General features: G+C 36.3%; 1 protein-coding gene and 1 non-coding gene across 2 annotated transcripts in view; one reads left to right on the plus strand and one right to left on the minus strand.

Moving 5' to 3' along the window:
* NDUFAF2 (NADH:ubiquinone oxidoreductase complex assembly factor 2) overlaps positions 1-23,960 on the plus strand; it is a 151,821-nt gene that overhangs the window by 90,467 nt on the left and 37,394 nt on the right. Inside the window, exons 2-3 of the mRNA XM_041766055.1 lie at positions 1,309-1,398; positions 20,320-20,360. Of these exons, the coding sequence (XP_041621989.1) occupies positions 1,309-1,398; positions 20,320-20,360 (131 nt within the window). The remainder of the gene's footprint in view (positions 1-1,308; positions 1,399-20,319; positions 20,361-23,960) is intronic.
* LOC121498365 lies at positions 8,799-8,934 on the minus strand. The gene has a single exon (XR_005989744.1). It is a non-coding gene; the product is annotated as a small nucleolar RNA SNORA23 (small nucleolar RNA).

Genomic DNA, 23,960 nt, shown 5'->3' on the forward strand with positions numbered 1-23,960 from the left:
TCACTTTTTCTTACTAAAGCAAAGGAAATAAAACCAGCCACTCATTCTTCCTGGACTGCCCTTGTGTGGCTTCCTTTCTCTTACATAGTGACCCCAGAAATTTCCTTGGTCTGCAGTTGAAGGAAATTTTAGATGGTAGAATTTCAGTAAATGTGAGAGAGAGATTTGCAACAAGGTCATTTTGTGTAATTATGTCACTCAGTCTATTTAGCATGGTATAAGTTTGGTCCAGGAGTGGGAAGAGTAGTAGTATTTTGTAAGGCCCAAATTTCTCTCACTGACTGGTGTGATCATTGTTAAGCCACTCTCCTCCCCTCATAGTTTTTCACCACTGTCTTCTTTTCTCAGCTTGCATTCTCTGAGTAGGCAGGCACACTTGCTGACTTTTGGGAAGTAGTAAGCTTACCTGGTTTTCCCAGGCTCACAGGCTCAATGACAAAGGATTCTGTTTTGAAACCACCATTTTGACAAAGTTGCTTTGAAGGAGATAATTGAGACTTTGTGGAAACAGAAGAAAATACCAAATAGTTTTATGTCTTTTATATGAACTTAAAATACCTGCTAATCAATTTTTTATTATTGAAAAAGTAAGCCTATTGTGTTCCCATCCCATCCCCAACCCAGCTACACCTGTTTCTTTACTGCTACCTCTGCTTTCATGTTTTTACAATGCTACCATCCTGCACCGGTGTTGATCTCACACCTGAAGCATAGTACCCATAACTCACCAGTGTTTGCCCTCTACCTTTAGATCAGAGGAGAGGTAGTCACTCAGATGGATCATAGGATCCAACCCATTATTTGGTTTCCTTGGGTTTGCCAATGTAATGTGAAGACAGAATGGCAGTAGGATCTTGTAGTCCATTACCTACTTAGTAGAGGGCATGAATAACGATTTCCTTGGGCAACAGCAGCAGCCACAGGAACCTCTAATATCCATACTTGCAGAATTGAACACTTGATTATTAAAATGGGGGGGGGGGGTGGCAGTTGGTTATTTTATGTATTTTTTTCTTGCCATTAGTGCCCTAAGACTAATTGGTTGCTCTTTTTTTTTCACAGCATCTAGATTTTTTTTTCCTACCAAAATTAAGTTTGCATACTATGGCAGGAAATTTTAAATTTTTGTAGTAAGTTTAGAATTTGCTTTTTGTAACCTACCTAATTCTAATAGAATCTGTTCTTTCTCCTGATAATTCTTTGACCATATGAGAAGATGTGCAATATCCAAAGAGAAAATATTACTCTTGTAGTAACTGCTGTGTCATAAGTTTATTTAAAAATAAAATAATTGCTTTTGTCTTATAGGACAAACTATTCGAGAGAAAAGAATTGTAGAAGCAGCAAATAAAAAAGAAGTTGACTATGAAGTCGGAGATATTCCATCAGAATGGGAAGGTAAGTTTGTGTTTTTAGTAGTATCTCTTTTGGAAGCCAAATTGTTTATACAAAATTAACAGAAGCAGGTATAATTAGGTGTTGATTCTTCTTACAAAAACTTTGGTAATCTGAATCTAAGAAATTTTTTTTAAAGTTGCATTTCTTTGAAAGTTGTGAAGGTGTCACACTTTAGTACAGGAACATATGTATATTGAGAGGGTTTTTTAAACATTAGCAGAGCTAGCACGAGAGTGAGCAGAGGGGAGCTCCTACAATACAGATTGAAGGAGGCACTCACTTTCATACGCTGACTGCACAGTTGCATTAAACCAGAGTTTAAATGTCATTTCTGGCACTAACTACCCACATGAACTTGGGAAAGTAAATTCATACTTCTCAGTACAAATTGCAGACAGTACTTGCTGTAACCATCTGGAATATTTGCTCAACTTAAAATGACCCCAGTGGCTGACCCCCTGTTAAGACAAGGATGGACACTTGATCCCTATCAGGACTTTGGAATTAAGGTTAGAGATCAAAGTGAGATAAAACAGTAGCAGTCAGTCTTTCAGTATGGCTGGAACAATGACATATGATTGTGGGTAGTTATCTTCAATCAGCTGTCTAAGCTTTGTTGCAGAAAAAGCTGATCTACTAAGAAGAAAATGGAAACCAGTCTGCAATAAGTATATAGTGAGACAAAATATTTCCTAGATTTCCAGGAAGTTTCTAGTTCTCTGTTCCATTTCTTTCTTAATGAAGTTCAGATGCATATCTGCCATTGAGTGCTAGTGCCACCCCATATCCTTGTTATAAATTTCCCTTTTCCTTATCAGTTCTTTACCTCGCACCTGGCACATACTAAGTGCTCAGTAAGTATATAGTGAATACATGAAATCCAGCATTTTTAAATGGATTTTAGAATAATGTTAATTTTTACAAAAAGTGCCTCCTGGAATTTTTGGTGGGATTGTGTTGAGCATATAAATCACTTTGCAAGAACTGACATCCTAACAATAAGTATTTTCTGACCCTCGGACATTATATTTCACTTTATCTAATTTAAGCCTTTAATTTCTCTTACCAAAGTTTGTAATTTTCATCATACAGATGTTGCACATCTTTTGTCAGAATGATTCATAAGGAGTCATATTTTTGATGCTACTGTAAATGATAATTTTTTCAGTGTCAATTTTTTATTGTTCATTACTATCATAAATATGTAGTAGGTATTTGCATATTGATCTTATATGCTATGACTTTGCTGAGCTCAGTTGTTAATTATAGTAGCTTTTTTGTCAATTTCATCAGATTTTTTTTCTTTTTCTTAGAAGATCATGTTGTCTTTGAACAGACATTTTCTTCTTTCCAACCTGGATGCCCTTAGCTTTTTTAATCTTAACTGTTTGCATGGACTAGAACTTACAGTATATTGTTGATTGGAAGAAATGAGAATGAACATCGTTGCCTTGTCCTGATGTATTACTTTTTGTACATTATTAATTGGCTTATCTAAAATTTTATTTAATATTTTTATCTTGAGGTATATTGGTTAGTAGCTTCTTTTTCTTACAATGTCTTTGCTTGGGTTTCATGTCAGTGTAAGCTCACCTCATTAAATGAATTTGGATATATTCCTTCTTTGATATCCTGTAAAACTTTATGTAGAAGTAAAATTACTTTTTTAATATTTGATAGACTTTACTAGTGAAGCCATCTGGGCCTGGAGTTTTGAACTACAAATTAAATTTCTTTATTAGATTTAAGATTCTCAAAAAAAAAAAAAGAAGATTTAGGATACTCAGGTTATCTATATCTTCTTGAGTGACCTTTGGTAGCTTGTTCATTTCAAAGAGTCTGTCCAAAAAAAAAAAAAAGAGTCTGTCCATTTCATCTAAGTTTCCAATTTATTTTAAGATATTATTTATTCATGAGAGACACAGAGAGAGAGAGGCAGAGACATAGGCAGTGGGAGAAGTAGGCTCCCCATCGGGAGCCTGATGCAGGACTTGATCCCAGGACCCTGGGATCATGCCTTGAGCCAAAGGCAGAAGCTCAACCACTGAGGTGCCCACCACCCAGGTGCCCCAAGTTTCCAAATTTTTTTGCATGATACTGATCATAATATTTTCTTATTATCATCTTAATATCTTTAGGATCTGTAGTGATATCACCTCTCTCATTACTAATTTTTATCACTGAGTTGTGTTCCCCCAAAATCTATGTTGAAGTCTTCTTTACCTTTGCACCTCTGACTGAATTTGGAGACTGTATTTGGAAATTGGATCTTTAAAGAAGTAATCAAGTTAAAATAAGATTATTAGGATGGTTCTTAATCTAGTATGGCTGGTGTCCTTATAAAAACAGGAGATTAGGACACAAAAGGAAGAAGACACAGGGAGAACACAGCCATCTACCAGCTGAGGTAAGAAACCTTAGAAGAAATGGACCTTGCCAACACCTTGATCTTAGACTTCTACCTTCCAGAATTGTAAAAAATTAACTTCTGTTGTTTAAGCCACTGAATGTTTGGCGCCTTACTTTATTATAGCAGCCTTAGCAAACTAATACATTAGTATTGAGTATTGTTTATGATTCAGTTTTATTTCCTATTGTCAGTTATCAGGTGTATCTCCATTGAGTGTTTTTGTTTTTATAAACTACATCTTCAACATATCAAACTCTTTATTTCTGTGATGTTTCCACTTCATATAGATACAAGAACCTTACAAAGGTGTACTTCCATTTTTTCCTCTTAACATTTCTGTTATTGTCCTATATTTTAGTTGTATTTGTTATAATATACACTGTATCATTACTTTTATTTAAATAGCGAACTAGGATTTAGAGAGGTTTATTATTAAATTTTTTTTTAAAAAATTTTACTTATTTATTCATGAGAAACACAGGGAGAGAGGCAGACACACAGGCAGAGTGAAAAGCAGGCTCCATGCAGGGAGCCCGATGTGGGACTCAATCCCGGGATTCCAGGATCACGCCGCAGTCGGAAGGCGGTGCTAAACCGCTGAGCCCCCCTGGCTGCCATAGAGAGGTTTAATCAATAAGAATATATGACGTATTTATTCATATTGTTACCATATGTAATGCTCTTCATTCCTTTTTGTAGATCTAGATTTCCATCTATGATCATTTTCCTTTAGTGTCTAAGGCTTCCTTTAACATTTCTTTAAACGTGAGTCTGCTGGCATTGTACTTTTCAGCTTTGATATGTCTGAAATATATCTGTCCCTTGGTGGGGGGCAGAAGGAGAGGGAGGGAAAGAATCTAAAGCAGGTTTCACACCCACCACAGACACCAACCATGGCTCAGTCTCACAATCCTGAGATGATGACCTGAGCCAAAATCAAGAATAAGACCCTTAACTGACCAAGCCACCCAGGCACCCCTGTCTGAAATATTAAGATATTTCTCTGGCTAGAGTATTCTAGGTTTGTAGAGTTTGTTTGTTTTTTTTCGTTTCAGTACTTTAAAGATACTTTACATGGTTTCTCTCAAGAAATCTGTTGTCATGCTTTGCTCTGTCCCTTTTTATGTAATGTATATATTTTTCTTTTGGCTATTTTAAAGTTATTTTTTTAAACTGGTCTTCAGCAATTTGATCATGATGTACCATCATATAGTCTCTTATGCTGGAAGTTTCTTAGACCTATGGATTTATAGTTTCAATCAGTTTTAGAAATATTTTGGACGTTGTTTCTTCAAATACTTTTCTCTGAATCCCTTTCTGTCCTTCCTTTTAGTAATTACATTTACAATTTTAGGCTGTTTGAAGTTGTCTCACAGTTCACAAACACTCTGTTCATTTGTGAAGTTTATTCTCTTTGAGTTTCATTCTGTATAGTTTCTCTTGCTGTATTTTCAAGTTCAGTAATGTTTTCTTTTACAGTGTCAAATTCCTACCAGTCCATCCAGAGTATACCTCATTTCAGACATTGTAGCTTTCATCTGTTTTATATCTTCCATGCCTCTGCCTAACCTGTTCAATCTGTCCTCTAGCTTTTTGAACATATGGAGTATAGTTATAACTGTTTTAATGTTCTTATCTGTTAATTCTACCATCTGTGTCTGTTTTTAGTTGGTTTTGGTTAGTTGATTTTTTTTTTCTCCTGAATATGGGAAGTATTTTTTTTGCTTCTTTGTTGCCTTCACAATTTCTGATTGGATGTCAGACGTTTTAAATTTTTGCCTAGTTGGATACTGGATATTTTTATATTGTTAAGCTTTGTTCTGAGACACAGCTAAATGACTTGGGAACACTTTGATCCTTTCAGGGATTGCTTTTAAGATTTGTTAGTTGGGACTGGAACAGAGTTTAATTTAGAATAATTCTGCACAGCTGATTCAAATCATGGCTGAGTACTCTCCTCTGTTCCATCAGTCATGAGGTTTTCAACTCTGGGTGGTGGAAATTAACATTACTCTTGCCCCTATGTAAAATGTGAGGACTGTTCCTTCTGACCCTTTCAGGTGATTCTTTTCCTGGTCTTAAGAGTTTCTTACTTACATGAACTCATTAGTGCTCTGCTGAATACTTGATAGCAGCCTCCTGCCAATCTCCACAGTTTTCTGTCTTTGTAGCTGTCTCATGTCTGATAGTCTGTTCTGTGAATTTTAGTCACCTTGGTCTCCCTAGACTCCCAGCTCCATATGGTGGACTTTGGCAGCATCCTCTCCCCATGTCAAAGCCTGGAAACTCTCAAAGCACTAAGTGAGGCATTGTTTTGGTTTTGGTTTTGGTTTTGGTTTTGGTTTTGGTTTTGGTTTTAACATTCTGAAGGGATCACTGTATTTCTTTACTTGATGTCCACTGTCTTGAAAATAATTGTTTCATGTAATTTGTCCATGTTGCTGCATGTTGGCTAGAAGCAGAAAGCAGCTTTCTTTCAATTTGTTTAATGCATTTGAAATTCATTTTTGTGTTTGCATGAATCAGTTTATTCCTTTTTTATTGCTGAGTAGGATTTTATCATACTGATATACCAGTTTGTCCATTCCACCAGCTGCAGAACATTTGGCTTATTTACACTTTATAGCACTTATAGGTAGAGCCACTCTATAAATCCATATTTCTCTTCAGGTATAAATATATGAACATAAAATTTCATTTCCTTCTGGTAACTATCTTGAAGCAGCATTTCTAGATCATGTGGTAAGAAGAGATTCAACTTAAACTGCTAAACTGGTTTTTAACATGTCTCTACGATTTAGCTTTCCCATTAGTACTATATGGAGAGTTAAAGCTGCTCCTCGTCTTCACTAGCTGTTGGGGTTGTCAATGTCAATTAGATCCATTGGAATAAATATGTTATAGTGTCTCAATGTAGTTTTGATTTTTATTTCTCTAGTGCTTAGTCATGCTGATCATCTTTCCATGACCTTATTTGCCATTTTTATATCTTCTTAACTCTATTGTCTATTCTTATCTTTTTGCCCAGAAGCTTTTTATTTGGTTGGGGTTTTTCCCAAATTGTTTATTTTTGAGGGTTCCTTATTTATGTCCAATACAGTTCCTCTACCATATATGTGATTTGCAACTTTTTTCCCCCAGTCTATGGCTAATTTTTCCATTCTTTTGACGGTGCCTCTTGGAGAGCACACATCTATGATTTTAATGAAGTCCAATTTAGGGATCCCTGGGTGGCGCAGCGGTTTGGCGCCTGCCTTTGGCCCAGGGTGTGATCCTGGAGACCCGGGATCGAATCCCACGTCGGGCTCCCGGTGCATGGAGCCTGCTTCTCCCTCTGCCTGTGTCTCTGCCTCTCTCTCTCTCCCTCTCTCTCTCTCTCTCTCTCTCTCTCTCTGTGACTATCATAAAAAAAAAAAATTTAGTGAAGTCCAATTTATCATTTTTTTTCTCTTATGTATCATGATCTTGGTGTTGTAAGAAATTTTTGCTTAACCCAAGGTCATGAAAATTTTCTCCTATGATTTCTTTTAGAAATTTTACAGTTTGAGATTGTAGATTTATATCTATGATCCATTTTTTAATCTATTTTTATGTATAGTGTAGGTACCATGTCATTTATTTGGATATCCAATTTTTTCTAGTACTATTTTTGTATTATGTTAAAATACACATAAGATAAAATTTACTGTCTTAACCATATGTAAGTGTACAGTTCAGTGGCATTAAATACATTGACTTTATTGTGTAGTCATCACTACCATCTATCCCTTTAACTCTTTTCATCTTGCAAAACATTAAATAATAATTCTCTATTCTTCCTTACCCCTTCCCAGGCCCTGGCATCCCATCATTATACTTTGTCTTTATGATTTTGACTACTCTCCCAGAACTATTTCTGAGATGATCATTCGGGGACGCCTGGGTGGCTCAGCAGTTGAGCATCTGTCTTGGGCTCAGGGTGTGATCCTGGAGTCCTGGGATCAAGTCCCGCATCGGGCTCCCTGCATGGAGCCTGCTTCTCCCTTTGCCTATGTCTCTGCCTCTTTCTCTGTGTCTCTTATGAATAAATAGATAAAATCTTGAAATGACCATCCGTTTCTCTCAGTTTTTGCACCTTTGTGAAACATCACTTGGCCATATAGGTGTGGCTATGTCTGTGTTCTCTATTCTCCCTGTGGATCTGTCTGTCCTTTTCCCTATGCCATACTTCCTTGATTACTGATACTTTGTACTAAGTCTTGAAATAGGTAATTTGAATCCTCCAATCTTTTTCACAGTTGTTTTAATTCAGGCCTGGGGCACCTGGGTGGCACAGTGGTTGAGCATCTGTCTTTGGCTCTGGTCATGATCCTGGGGTCCTGGGAACAAATCTCATATCAGGCTCCCCACAGGGAGCCTGCTTCTCCCTCTGCCTATGTTTCAACCTTTCTCTGTGTCTCTGGGTCTCTCATGAATAAATAAATAATATCTTTAAAAAAAACCTTAATTAATTCAAGCCTTTTGTCATTATATATGATTTTTAGTATCTGCTTATCAGTTATTACCAAAAAACCCTTTCAGGACTTTGGGAATGCATTGAATTTATAGATCAGTTTGAAGAATATTGAGTTTTCTTTGAACACACCATATTCTCTCCATTTTCTTAGGTCTTTCCTTCATTTTTTCATCTATAGTTTTTAGCTTACAGATCAGGCTATATTTTATTAATTTAAAATCTAAGTATTGGGTCACCTGGGTGGCTTAGTCTGTTAAGTGGCCAGCTCTTGATTTCAGCTCACGTCATGACCTCTAAGTTATGGGATCAAGCCCCACATGGGGCTCCTCATTTAGCAGAGAGTCTGCTTGAGGATTTTCTCCCTCTTCCCCTCCCCTCCATGTTTTCTCTCCCTTCTCTTTCTCTCTAAACTAAATAAATCCTTTTTAAACACAACTTGAGTGTTTCTTTTTGATACTAGAAAACTTAACATTCACTAAAGCACATAGGAAATCACTTTATTTCAAATAAAATAACACTACACTATTATTCCAACTTACTCTTTGGCTGCATGTTTATGGGGGTAGCAAGATCTGATTGCAAAACATAAACACTGCTATGAGACACAGATGAAAGCTGCACTCATCACAGCAGTATTCCTAAAAGTTTGTTAATTTTTAGGGGCTATTGCTAATTGTTTTTTATTTCAATTTCAAATTATTCATTGGTAGCACATAGAAATAGAATTTATTTTTGTATCAACCATGCTAATAAACTCACTTATTAACTTTGGTTTTTTTTTTATTTTATTTTTTTTATTTTTTATTTTATTTATTTATTTTATTTTTTTATTAACTTCGGTTTTATGTAGATTTTGGGATGTTGTCTACATAAACAATTTTTATTCTTTCTTTCTTGCCTTCCTGTCCTGGCAAAGACCTCCATGACATAGATGATGAGAAATACTGAAAGTGAACAGTCTTGCCTTGTTCTCAATCTTAGGGGGAAGCATTCAGTTTCTCACTACTAAATTTGATGTTAGCTGTAGGTTTTTATGTAGTTGCCTTCCGTTAGACCAAGAGAGCTCTCTTTTCTTCCTAGATTGCTGGGAGTTTGTATCATGAATGATGTTGGATTTTGTCTTTTCTGCATTTATTGAGCTAATTTTTAGGGCTCTTCTCCTTCATTCTTTTAATAATGTTGATTACATTGATTGAATTTCTCTTTATTAACTCTCATTTTTTATTGTGATAAAAGATACATAACATAAAAAACTCCTTTTTTAAGTGCACAAGTCAATGGCATTAGGCACATTTGCACTGTTGTATAATATCAACACCACCTCCAGCACTTTTCCCATCTTCCTAAAACTGAAATTCCTTACCCATGAAACAGTAACTTCCCATTGCTTCCTTCCTTCCCACCACAATGCCTGACAACACTATTCTACTTTCTGTGTCTATGAACTGGACTATTCTAGGTCTCTCATATAAATAGAATCATACAGTACTTACTGTTTTGTATCTGGCTTATTTCACTTAACAATGTCTTCAAGGTTTATTCATGCTATACCACATATCAGAATTTCATTCCTTTTTCAAGATGGATAATGTTCCATTTCCTGTATATACCACATTTATTTATCTATTCATCAGTGGACATTTGGGTTGTTTCCACTTTATGGCTGTTAAATAATGTTGTTGTGAACATGGCTGTACAAATATTTATAGGTTTCACCCTAATTGTATAAATAATTATGGTAAACATAAGTGGTTTTAAAATTCCACGTAAAGGGTAGAAATTGTCAGAATGATATAGAAGACAAGTATTTATATCTTATTTTTGTTTTGTTTTAATAGGCTCCATGCCTAGTGTGGAGCTCATCATGGAGTTTGAGCCCACAACCTTGAGATCAAGACCTGAGCTAAGATAGAGAGTCAGATACTTAACTGACTGAGCCACCAAGGTGCCCCAAAAGCTATGTATGTCAAACAATTTAACCTAGCTGACAGTTATAGAACATTACACTGAGAAATTGCAGAATACAGATTTTTTTTTTCATTTTATTCACCTGGATGGACCACATACTCTAGCCAAAAATGTCAAAGGAGGGAATACTTCCTTATATACTTAATGTGTGAGGCCAAGTTTACCTGATACCAACTCTTGTCAGAGACAATAAAGAATACTATAAACAAATAGCCCACAAAATAATAGAAATCATTGACAGATATCCATAACAAACTGCATCCAGCAAAATATAAAAAGGGCAATATACCATGACCATGTGAGATTTATCCCGGTAATATAGGTTGGTTTAATATTTAAAGATCAACATCTCCCCATGTTCCCCAACTCCCACACGTGGTAACCACTATTCTACTTTGTGCTTCTATGAATGCAACTGTTTTATATTCCACATAAAAATAAATTATGCAGTATTTGCTTTCTGTGTCTAGTGTATTTCATTTACCATATCTTCCAGGATCATCTGATATTGTCACAAATAGCAGGATTTTCTTCTTTTAAGGTTGAGTAATATTCCATTGTAAATACGTGTGTGTGTGTGTGTGTGTGTGTGTGTGTGTGTGTGTGTGTACCACAATTTCCTTATTCATTTCATCTGTGAATGGACACTTATGTTGTTTTCCATATCTTGGCTATTGTCAGTAATGTTGCAGAGAACATGGGAGTACAGATATCTCTTTGAGATAGTGATTTCATTTCCTTTGGATATATACCCAGAAGAGGGATTGCTGGAACATACAGTAGTTCTAGTTTTTAATTTTTTGAGGTACCTCCATACTGTTTTCCATACTGGCTATGTCAATTTATATTCCAACAACAGTATGTAATGGTTCCCTCTACTCCATATCCTCACCAACACTTGTTACCCTTTGTCTTTTTTATAATAACTGTCCTAACAGGTATGAGATGGTATCTAAATGTGGATTTCATTTACATTTATATTCAATTTTTAACAAAGGAGAAAAACCATAGGCTAATTCCAATTGGTACAGAAAAAATACTTAACAAAATTCATCATACATTCATAAATAAAAACTGCCTGTTTTTATTCATAAATAAAAACACTTTAATAATACAGAGTTCCTTTAACTAATAAGAGCATTAAGAGGGAAAAAAAAAACCTTATGTGTAACCTCATATTCAATGGTGAAAGAACACTTTCCCCCTAAAATAGAGAAGATAAGAATATCCTCTCACTAGTTTTTATTTCATATTATCCTGGAATATTCAAGTAAATGCAATAAGGAAAAAAAGAAGAAATAAAATGAATACAGATAAGACATAATTCTTTTCATAGATGACATAATTGTACATGTAAACAATCTACAAAAAAATCTAAAAAATTAAGGAATGAATTTAATAAGCTTTCAAGATATCTGGGCAATATGCTGAAGTCATTTATCTATATTCTCCTGCCAAACAGTTGCTAAATAAAATTTTTAAATACCAATCAAAGCATTAAAAATTTAGGAATAAATTTACAAAAATACGTCTCTACAACCTGTACCTTAAAAAATGTAAAGAGAATTTCCTAAGAGAAATTAAAGGAACCCCAGATAAATGGAGAGATATATAATTTTCATGGTTCAGAAGTCAATATTTAAAAGATGTTATTGGGGCGCCTGGGTGGCTCAGTGGGTTAAGCTTCTGCCTTTGCCTCGGGTCGTGATCCCGGGGTCCTGGAATCCAGCCCCACATCCAGCTGCCTGCTCAGCGGGAAGCCTGCTTCTCCCTCTGCCCCTCCCCTGCTTGTGCTCTCTTTGTATCATAAATAAATAAATAAATAAATAAATAAATAAATAAATAAATAAATAATATTTACCTCAAATTGATCTGTAGATTTAATGCATCCCCAGTCAAAATACTAGTGGGATTTTCCTTTTTATAATTATCCTAAATTCTATCCTAAATTTTATATTAAAATACAAAGGATCTAGGATATCTAAAACACTTCTTTTTTTCTTTACAAGTTTTCATTTATTTTTTTTTTAATTTTTTATTTATTTATGATAGTCACAGAGAGAGAGAGAGAGAGGCAGAGACACAGGCGGAGGGAGAAGCAGGCTCCATGCACCGGGAGCCTGATGTGGGATTCGATCCCGGGTCTCCAGGATCGCGCCCTGGGCCAAAGGCAGGCGCCAAACCGCTGCGCCACCCAGGGATCCCACAAGTTTTCATTTAAATTCCAGTTAGGGGCAGCCCGGGTGGCTCAGCGGTTTAGCGCCACCTTCAGCCCAGGGCATGATCCTGGAGACCCGGGATCGAGTCCCATGTCAGGCTCTCTGCATGGAGCCTGCTTCTCCCTCTGCCTCTCTCTCTCCCTCTGTGTGTCTCTCATGAATAAATAAATAATAAAATCTTTTTTTTTTTAATAAAATCTTTTTAAATAAATAAATAAATTCCAGTTAGTTAGCATTCAGTGTAATATTAGTTTCAGGTATAGAATTTAGTGATTCATCACTTACATACAACATCGGCATCAGGTGCTCATCACAGCAAGAGTACTCCTTAATCCCCATCAACTATCTGATCCATCCCCCTGCCCACCTCCCTTCCAATAACCATCAGTTTGTTCTCTGTGGTTAAGAATCTCTTGGCAAAAAAAAAAAATCTCTTTCTTGGTTTGTCTTTCTCTTTTTTATCCCTTTGTTTGTTTCCTAAATTTCACATATGAATGAAATCATACAGTATTTGTCTTCCTCTGACTGACTTATTTCACTTAGCATAATCCTCTGTAGCTTCATTCACATTGTGGCAAATGTCAAGATTTCATTCTTTTATGGCTGAGTAATATTCCTCTACGTATATGTATTCCACATCTTATCCGTCAGTGGACATTTGGGCTCCTTCTATAATTTGGCTATTTTGATAATACTGCTATAAACATTGGGATACATGTGTCCCTTTGAATCACTGTTTTTATATCCTTTTGGTAAATATGCAGCAGTGCATACCCAAATCATGGGGTAGTTCTTTTTTTAGCTTTTTTAGCTTTTAGCTTTTTTAGCTTTTTTTAGCTTTTTGAGGAAACTCCATACTGTCTAAAACAATTTTTAGAAAGAACAAGGTTGGAGGATTTTAACTTTAAAAAGCTACATTTTTCAGGGATCCCTGTGTGGCTCAGCGGTTTAGCACCTGCCTTCAGTCCTGGAGTCCCAGGATCGAGTCCTGCATCAGGCTCCCTACGTGGAGCCTGCTTCTCCCTCTGCCTGTGTCTCTGCCTCTTTCTCTCTCTCTCTCTCTCTCTCTCTCTCTCTGTGTGTGTGTGTTTCTCATGAATAAATAAATTAAATATTTTTTAAAAAATAAATGAAAAGCTACATTTTTTCAAGAAAGTTTAATACCCATATAAGGATAGGATATAAAATTAATGGAATCAGACTGAGAGTTCAGAAGTATTCCTACCCTTATATGATCAGTTAAGTTTTCAATGGAAAAAGGAAATTCTTTTCAACAACTAGTGTTAAATAGTTATATATCTGTATGATCTTTACCTCACATCTTCTCCAAAAACTCAACTTGAAACTGATCTCAGACCTAAATGTGAAAGTTAAAACTTTTAGAAGAAACATTGGACAAAATCTTTCTATCATGAGATAGTCATAGAATTAGATATAAAAGAAAAATGTAAAAGAAAAAATATGATAAATTGGACTTCACCAAAATTTTTAAGTTCTCTTTTTTAAAGATAACCTTTAGCAAATGAAAAGAAAGGTGAAGAGAAAATTTGTAATACATATCTGACATAGACCTTGTATCCAGAATATGTAAAAAACTCTCACAACCCAATAATAGGACAAACATCAGGATTTAAAAAGTATATGTAACATCAGTAGTTATCAAGGGATACAAATTAAAATTATAGTGAAATACCACTACATAACACTGACTAATTAGAATTTAAAAGAATGATGATACAAAGTGTCAATGAGGATGTAAAGTACCTGAAACTTCCATAAATATTTGGCTCATGTAAATGGTACAACTACTTTGGAAAATAGTTTATTCTTTATAAATTTAAATGTACACATACCCTATAATCTAGAAATTCTGCTGGTTATTAAGCCAGAGATATAAAATATAAGTCTACCCAAACACTTGTACCCCAAGTTTACATAGCAGTTTTATGTATAAAAACCCAAAATTCAGAGTTGCCCAAACACCCAACAAAATGTGAGTGGATAAACACACTCATTTTTTTTCTAGACAGTGGAATACTATGCAGCAATAAAAAAGAATGAACTGCTGCTGTGCTCATTGTATTTGCTTTTTATTGCTCCGTATCAGTATTACCACACACTTAGTTTAAAACATTGCATATTTATCATCTCCCACTTCCTGTGGTCACAAATCCAGGCACAGCCTAGATGAGTTCTCTACTGAGGGTCTCACAAGGCTGCAATCAAGCTGTCATCCAGGGCTGCTTTCTCATCTGAAGGTGTGATTGTGGAAGGATACACTTTCCCATATTTGTGGTTATTTGCAGCATTCATTTCTTTGCAATTGTAGGATTGTGAGCTTCAGCTCTTTACTTGATGCTGTCCAGAGGCCACCCTAAGCTCCCAGAGGCCACTGGCAGTTTCTTGCCTTATAGGATCCTCCAACATGGCCACCTCTTCCCTTATAGCCAGCAAGGGAGAGGCTCCAGCAAAATAGTTGCTGAAATCTTACTTCATGTAATCATTCATTCGTAGACCTCCCATCACTTTGCCCTGCTATCATAGAAGTGAGTCACAGGGCCTGCCTTCACTCAAGGGGGAGAGAGCACACATAGGTGTAGACCTCAAGAGATGGGGGTTGTGGAGCCTATCTGGAGGACTGTGTTCTCCAGACACAGTTATGTGGATGAACTTTAACAACATTATATTGAGTAAAATAAGTTGGTTGCAAAAGAGTACATACTATAAAATTCCATTTATATGAAATTATAGATAAGGCGGAGCTAATCAATGGGGACAGAAAGTGTAGCACTAATTAGGGGCTGTAGATGGATTTTGGTGGGGGTTTGCATGTGGCTAGACATTAGGCAATTTATGGGAGTGATGGAAATGTTCTATATACTGATTGGGTGCTGATTAGAAGATTGTATACATTTTTCGGAATTCATGGAATTGCACACTTGAAATGGTGTCACTATATTGTTTATAAATTATATCAATAAAGTGGACTAAGAAAAAAGAGAGGTAATAATCATGAGCATCTCAAAATATTTATCTTAAATGTGCCAACTAAATCTAATAAAATCCTTAAGATATACCCAAGGGTCAGTAATCAGAAAGTGACTCATTTCATTATGTATCATTTGAAGAATTTTCACAATTAAAAAATATGGATTATTTTTATAGTTTTTTTAATAATGTATACACACCCAGAAATGGCAAAGATCATTTTTTGAAAGATGATGCTTTATTATAGTGTTGTCTTTTCCTTGAGTGAAGTAAACACATATTTCTAATATAATATCTTTTGGATGCAGATTGCTGACCAGCTTTCCATAATTTTAGTTCTGAATGGTCACCTTACTGGATCTAGTGATAAATGTCTCATTTACCTTAACCCCTATTGGCATGCTTCTAAAAGTGTATTAGCCATTTTCAGTGTTTATGGAAATATGAAGAATCTATGCTTCATGAAGTATTTTCTTGCCTGCTTCTTCTAGTCTCTTTCAGTGATTAATGGGAGCTTTAATTTGCATGCTCACTTTTACGCTTATTATAATGTGTTATGTTCCAATAAGAGTATTAAAGTTCAATGAAAATCTCATGCATACTGATGAGAATGCAAATGAACACTGATGAAAGAATGCTAGGATCTTAAAGCATAAACTGTCCAGTTATCTTGCTAAATTCTATTCAAACAATGGTTACATTATAATGAAGACTGATACAGAATCCACCGTACAGATATAATTAGCAATGGCAAAATCATTATATAATTCATAATTGGATAGAGGTTCAGTTCCAGATTGTTATGAGGATAAAAAAAAGAAATGTAATGATTTGATATTAATGCTTATTTTTATTCCTTCCTCTTCCTAACCTTTGCCAACCTTCAGTAGGATATTTCCTTTGTTGCGTAGAGTGATTGGGAAAGTTAGGGATGATTATATAAATGAGTGATCACACTGAATATTTCCAGCTGTAACCGTTATTGGATACATAGCAGTATATGGGCATCAACCATCATCTCAAGAACATTTCAAGAATCTGGTTATTGTAGAATTATACAAATTTATCTCAGCAATGCATTTATTTATCTATATAAAACAGAGATCTGGGATCCCTGGGTGGCGCAGTGGTTTGGCGCCTGCCTTTGGCCCAGGGCGCGATCCTGGAGACCCGGGATAGAATCCCACATCAGGCTCCCGGTGCATGGAGCCTGCTTCTCGAATCCCACATCAGGCTCCCGGTGCATGGAGCCTGCTTCTCCCTCCGCCTGTGTCTCTGCCTCTCTCTCTCTCTCTGTGACTATCATAAATAAATAAAAAATTAAAAAAAAAAAAAAACAGAGATCTTTTTCCTTGAGCCATTTAAAACAAAGCTAAGGAGTCCTATATCTTTCCTGAGAGAGTAGCGTGTCCCCTGAGGGTCACTATTCTAGGCAGTTCTTAATACATTTTCTGAGTTATTTTGCATTCTTCCGTGCATGAATTTTATAAACTTATACAAAACCAGTAAACTCCAGAAAACACATAATCAGAGTTTACTCAATCTGTTAATTTACCTTAGGATTTTAAAAAATGATTTAGATTCTATTGAAGTATTTTTCTAACCTTACCAAAAAGCTGAAAATGCTGTTTTATAGACTCATCGATAAGATGGGTTGTTGTTTTTCCCGTGGTAATAGTAAGTATGCCTTGTGCTCTTATATATTTCAGCGTGATCTCATGCCAGTAGTATGTGTTCACAGACTCTCAAATACGTGGTATTCATTAGTAAAAAGTATAATAGTTAATAATGATTTTTATTTCAGATAATATGAAAGTATTTTTGAATCAAAGTGGATAGTTCTTGCTACAAGGCTTTACTTCTTGGTAGCCCTAGTACAAGGGTTGGCAAACTTTCTTTAAAGGGCCAAATGATAAATATTTTGGGCTTTGTGGGTTCTACTGTTTTTGTTACAATTACTCAACACTGCTGGTGTAGCACAAGAGCAGCCATAGATGATATGTAAACAACTAAGTGTGGCTGTGTTCCAATAAAACCTTATTTACTGACACTGAAATTTGAATTCTATGTAATTTTCATGTGTCATAAAATATTGTTCTTCATTTGGTATTTTTTTTCAACCATTTAAAAATGTAAAAACAAGCTGTGGGTTGAATTTGGCTTGCAGGCTGTGTAGTTTGCCGACCTCACCCTCGCAGTTGATTTTTCTGAATTAGTTTTCTAATCTAATTTAAAAATAAAGATTTACTGCTTAAAACCTTTTAGAGATATATGGCTCGTGTTGAATTATTTTAAAAGAAGTCTCTGTCCTAGAAAAAAAAGTCCATAAACAAAGTTAAATAACTTTTATTTTAACCATAAAGAGGCAGTTGAAAATTCCATAAAGCACTTATTTCCTTGATTGCACAGAGGAGTCTATTGCTAAGCTGGATTTTCTAACACAGGCAGTCTCATTACGACAAATATTCATATATTAGAAGTATTTCATAGTGGACGTATTCATTCAACAACTGTATTAAATACCTGCTGTTTGGAGGCATTTAGGCAATAGACACATAAATATCCCATAGATGTATCTTGCCCCTGACAACATTACAAGCCTAACAAGGAATATAAAATCTGTACAAGTTGTGGCTAGAAATGGACCAAATGGGAGTAGAAGCCAAGGAGAAACAGAATGCAGGAAAGAGCAACAAGGGTAGCAACTCAGAAGTAGGAGTAGATAAGTTTAAAATGCTGGGACTGTATTAAAAATACATCTGTGTGATTAGTGCAAGGCGTACAATTGAATGTTGCTGTCTGTACCCCAACAGCCATTCAGTACTGGCCTTGTCACAAGGACATTTCCTGGTGCTATGGCTTGGATGACAGAAGGCAAGGTGGTGTTGCTGATCTGAAGAGAAAATAGCTGGTAACCAGACAGAGGTCAGGTTTTAAAGCCAGTTGAACAAGGGTTTGATTTCCAGGATATTACTTACTAATTATCTGAGTTTAGTTAGATTGCTTCATCTTTGTGAACCTCAGGCTCCCAATCGGTAAAATGGGGTCAAAAAATCTTATTTTCTGACATGTTACAACCTCTTCCTCTTTCTAGTTTTGTGTTCTTTGCTTGTTGCTTACTGAAATTTGAGAGGCTGCTTAGTAGAACATGGATAGCTTTTGGAGCTAGAGACAAGGTCAAATCTGGACTCAAATGCCACCATTACCACTTAATGTATAAATTTGAAAAAGTTATTTGATTTCTCTATTAAATAAGGATACTTCATAATTTTGTAATGAAAACTTAAATCAACTAAAGCAATTGAACAGTTTTCTACATTTTAAAGACCAAATTCATAAAGTGTATTTTTTCACAGTAATCTTTCTATCCCCATTGGCCAAGTAGCTATTATTGGTCTTAGTTTTTTGTGGTAGGTTTTTTGTTTTTTGTTTTTGTTTTTGTTTTTGTTTTTTTTTTTTGGTCTGTTATAAAAGACGTATAGGTTTCTGGAATAACAGTGGTAATGATAGTATTAAATTAGACTTAATGCTTTCTGTATGCCTACTGTATGTAAGAATTTATAGATATCATTTCATATAACTTTCACAACTCTAAAATGTAGATACTGTTATAATTTGTATTTTACAGATGGGAAATCTGATTTGTAGGAAATTAAATAGCTTCCCCCAGGTGACACAGGTAGTAAGCGATGAAGTTGGGATTTGAACCCAGAACATCTGATTGTATTCTCCTAAACATCGTACTGTATGTCTTCCATGATTCTGATGCACTTCCCTAGAGGCACCTGCCCGACTTCTTCCTATTGCTGTAAAGCATCAGGTACTCACTTGAATTCAGACGATTATGAGGTCTGATTTTAGATAAGGAACTCTCCACTCTTTAATAAGCTCCCTATGCCATTGTATTTTTTTAGTACACAAATCATGACCTGACGTCATTTTTTTTTTAAGATTTTATTTATTTATTCATGAGAGAGAGAGGCAGAGACACAGGCAGAGGGAGAAGCAGGCTCCATGCAGGGAGCCCAACGTGGGACTCAGTCCCGGGTCTCCAGGATCAGGCCCTAGGCTGAAGGCAGCACTAAACCGTTGAGTCACCTGGGCTGCCCCTGACATCATATGTTTGTGTGCTTGTTTTCTGTTCCCCTTCACTAGTATAAATGCTGCAGGAGAGGAAGAAATTCATGTTTGGTTCCTTCTTGTATGCCCAGCACCTAAAACAACATGTAACAGTGTTGTGCCCGATTGCAAATCCGAGAAACCAACAAGGAGCCGACATTGATGCAAACACACAAGGGTTTATTTACAAGCTCGAGCTTGGGTCCAAGTGTACCCGACACAGCGGAGCAGGGACCTGGACCCCGAGGCAAAAAGGCGTAGCAGCTTTACAGGGGCCAGTGGCCAATGGGATTGTAACATACGCAGAACGTTGCTCAGTCATGTCGGTCCATACGCAGGTGGCCGATTGAATTACATCTTACCCTATAGTATCCATTTGAGCTGGCCTATCATTTTGGTCAGAATTGGCGAGCAGTTTTGGCGGGCACAAGGTGGGGTTATATTGTTATGAGCCAATTTCCGATTAGGGTGTGCCCAGCGGTTTAACTAGGGTGGGGCAGCGCCTTAAGCAATAAGCAGGTCATGTGGGGGTCATATAGGAAGTGGTGGGTGCAGCACAAAATGGAGTTAGTCCTGCTCTGCTTGTCCAGGGGTAGGGGATTTTTGTTAAATTTCCTGGGTCCCACAAACAGGTGCTAATAAGTATTTGTTTCATGCGTGAATGAATAAAATGTTTGTGCAAATTATCAGAAACTTACATTTAGTATCATTTTTCTTTCTAGCTTGGATTAGAAAAACAAGAAAGACTCCACCTACTATGGAGGTAAGAAACAATCAAAGTATTCAAATAGCATGTTTTTATACTACTGTGTTTCTCAACTGGGAGTTTACATAAAGCCTTGGAATAAATATTATGCATCTTCCCAAAGTGTTTATTTTACTTCACAAAAAACAATTTAAAACATCTTTATAATAAAATAAATGCACAAGTTATGGAATATAATGTGAAATTCGTATTTCATGTTTAAATGAAATAAGAAAAATGCAATACAAAGTAAAAATACATTTTAGAAAGTTTAGACTTAGAGCAACTTGCAGCAGGATGTTTGGCCTGGTTCCTGGGAATTGTGTTCTGATATGGGTGTTTGGTGGAAAAATCTGAGAAACACTGAATCTCATGGTCCCATCCAAGTCATGTCTGCTTATTTTGCCCTTAACTTTATGGCAAATGTAAAATTTTATAATTTTACATATATTTAACTCTATCAAGTATCTGAAGAAACTTTAAAATATATAATTAGCATATGACATGTAACACTCAGTAATTAATAGTTGAATTTTTATTTTACACTTTAAAAAGTTTTGGTAGTATGCAGAATAAAAAGTATAGCAATGCTGCAGTGTACGTATTTTTAAAACATGGCTATTTCATAATTTTTATTTTAAAACAGCAGTATAAAGTGTTCTAAATTATTTTGTAAGAATAAATGTATTTCGTAAGAGGAGAATTTCCAAATTCATTAGTGTACCGTCATTTCCTTTTCTTCTATTTAAGACTCCCTTCCTGTTTTCTTTTCCCTCTTCCATCATTACTATAACCCTGCTGACGACAGAAATGGGCTCCAACATTCAAGCCCTATTTGTTGAGAAGTAGGGTACTCTAGGGCAGAATTCACGATGACCCATAAATTAGCATACTTATGCTCCATTTCTCCTTTACTGACTCCATCAGTGTTTGTCAGGCCAGGGTCTGAATGAGTGCATCCCTAAGCCCATTTCTAACTGTGTGTGTTGCTTCCACTTTGGCCCTGCCCTACTCTTCTCAGATCCTTCTTTCTAATATCAGTAAACCTTGGAATAAAAAGGAAGAAAAGTCATTGTGATCCAAGATTCAGAAGCATCCCCAGTGGTTTACAGTATAAGTATCATTAAGGAGCCCTCCAAAGTCCCCTTCTCTTGGCCATAATAAGAGCTCCTGTTCTCAAAACTAAAGATGTTTCTTCTATCCTTAGAACTTTCAAAGTCTAATTCCATGGAAATATTGATATGCAAAGTAATTAGATGGAGAAACCTGCAACAATCAGGCCTAAAACAGCACCCCTGTAAATTTCAGGTAATCCCAGCATTTCAAACAAGCTCAAATCAGAACAATGAGACCAAGTCATTCTGTCCATGGTGCTCACATTCTTGAGTATCTAAAAAGGAGCCTTCCCTTGCCTCTTTTCTGAAGTTCTATCAGTCTCATCCTTCTTTATGCTCTTCTGTACCCTCCCAGCATACACACACACACACACACACACACACCCCTTTCCTTCCCTCTGATCTTTTCCATTGTGTTTCAGGAATGTCTTTGTTAGCAAATTACCCTTCACCTTTAATATTAGGAACTTTCCCTACCACAAAGCCTCAACTGAAATCTGCCTGCGGTCTGAAAGATAGTGAGCCTCTTCATGCTCATTTTACCACAACCCATAAAAAGAAAGTGGGTTTAATAAAAAAGTACCTCTTTCTGTCCCTAATCATGTCCAAAAATATTCTTTTACTTTGTGGGCCCTGGGGAGCATAGTAAGTAACTTTGCAATCTAAGTATACTTTTCTCCACCTGTTTATACTTTTTGTCTCACCAACCTATGAGCCACTCCCCACAGTGATGGTAGAGATGAGAACCAAACTAACAGGGATCCCTGGGTGGCTCAGTGGTTGAGGGCCTGCCTTTGGCCCAGGGCATGATCCTGGAGACCTGGGATCGAGTCCCACATCGGTCCCCCTGCATGGAGCCTGCTTCTCTCTCTGCCTATGTCTCTGCCTCTCTCTCTCTCTCTCTCTCTCTCTCTCTCTCTCTCTGTGTGTGTGTGTGTGTGTCTCATGAATAAATAAGTTAAAAATCTTTTTTTTTTTTTTTAATTTTATTTATTTATGATAGTCATACAGAGAGAAAGAGAGAGAGGCAGAGACACAGGCAGAGGGAGAAGCAGGCTCCATGCGCTGGGAGCCTGATGTGGGATTCGATCCCGGGTCTCCAGGATCGCGCCCTGGGCCAAAGGCAGGCGCCAAACCGCTGCGCCACCCAGGGATCCCATAAGTTAAAAATCTTAAAAAAAAAAAAAAAAAAAAAAGAACTAAACATTTCTCCTTCAGGGCCTTCCCAAATCTTCCCATTCAGTTTTGTGTTGTTTTTTTCACAATTTCTTCCACACTAAATATCCCTACCTCAAGTGAACAACCACTTCCACAGCCACACTTTAGTTCTTATCACCAAACACCATTCTACCACTAAAACTTGTAAACTCTTAAGTTCCAGATTCTACATGTCATATTAAGAGAATAAAATCTACTTAATGTAAAATAAGACAAGTATACAGAAAACCACAAGAATTAAATGTATAGCTTAATGGGTTATTATAAGGTGAATTCCACACAGGTCAGAAACAGAACTTTGTCAGCTGCTCCAGAATCATATGCCCTGTCTCAATACAATCTCCTCCAAAAGAAACCCTGAACCTGACTTTACAGGTTTTCATTTTCTCACAGTTTTAAATAATTTGACCACCCAATGTCCATTATAGTTTAGAGTTGTCCATTTTATTAAAAATTCATATTTGATTTAAATCTCTGTCAATCTGTGTGGTTCTCCTTCTCTTTTTTTTTCTTCTCAATTTGTCTGTTGAAAATCCCATCCCATTTGACCTATAGAGCTTGCCACAGTTTAGATTTTGTCAATTTTGTGTTCCTCATCTAGTTCAGTAGGTTCCTATCTCTTCTGTCTTTCAATTAGGCAGCTGGACCTAGAGGCTGGACACTCATGTTTGATCTTTTTGTCAAGACTGTAGAAAATATTTGACAAGACTATGGCAGAACACACCTGGTTTTCTCTCTTTTTGTGATCTTCACAGTTGCTTTTGCTTAATGCCTGTATCAATTCATCGGAAACAACCTCCTAATCTTGCATGCCTGTTAAAAGTAGTTAGTTTTCAAGACATTACCAATCATTCGAGCTTTCTACTTTTATTCAAGTCTCTTAGTGAGCTCCCACCCCAAAGAGACTCTTGTCCCTTTCACCTTTACATTATGGCTAAAGGCTAGCCAGTAATGGTTAAAATGCCATTTACGGTAGCATCAGAAAACATAAAATACCCTGATATAAATTAAGCAAAATATATGCAAGACATGTACACTTAAAACTACAGAGTGCTGGTGAGAGAAATTGAAGAAGACCTAAATTAATGGAGAGAAATATCTGTTCATGGGTTGGAATATTTAATTTTGCTGAAATGTTAATTCTTCCAAATTGATCCACAGCAGTAATTCTTATACTTTATCATGCATCAGAATCACTAGGAAGACTTGTTAAAACACAGGCTGCAGGGTCCCAGCCCTGGAGTTTTTGATCTACTAGGTCTGGGATAAGGCCTGAATATTTTCA

Source organism: Vulpes lagopus, chromosome 8, assembly GCF_018345385.1.
Source record: "Vulpes lagopus strain Blue_001 chromosome 8, ASM1834538v1, whole genome shotgun sequence".
In the NCBI taxonomy this organism is placed as follows: domain Eukaryota; kingdom Metazoa; phylum Chordata; class Mammalia; order Carnivora; family Canidae; genus Vulpes; species Vulpes lagopus.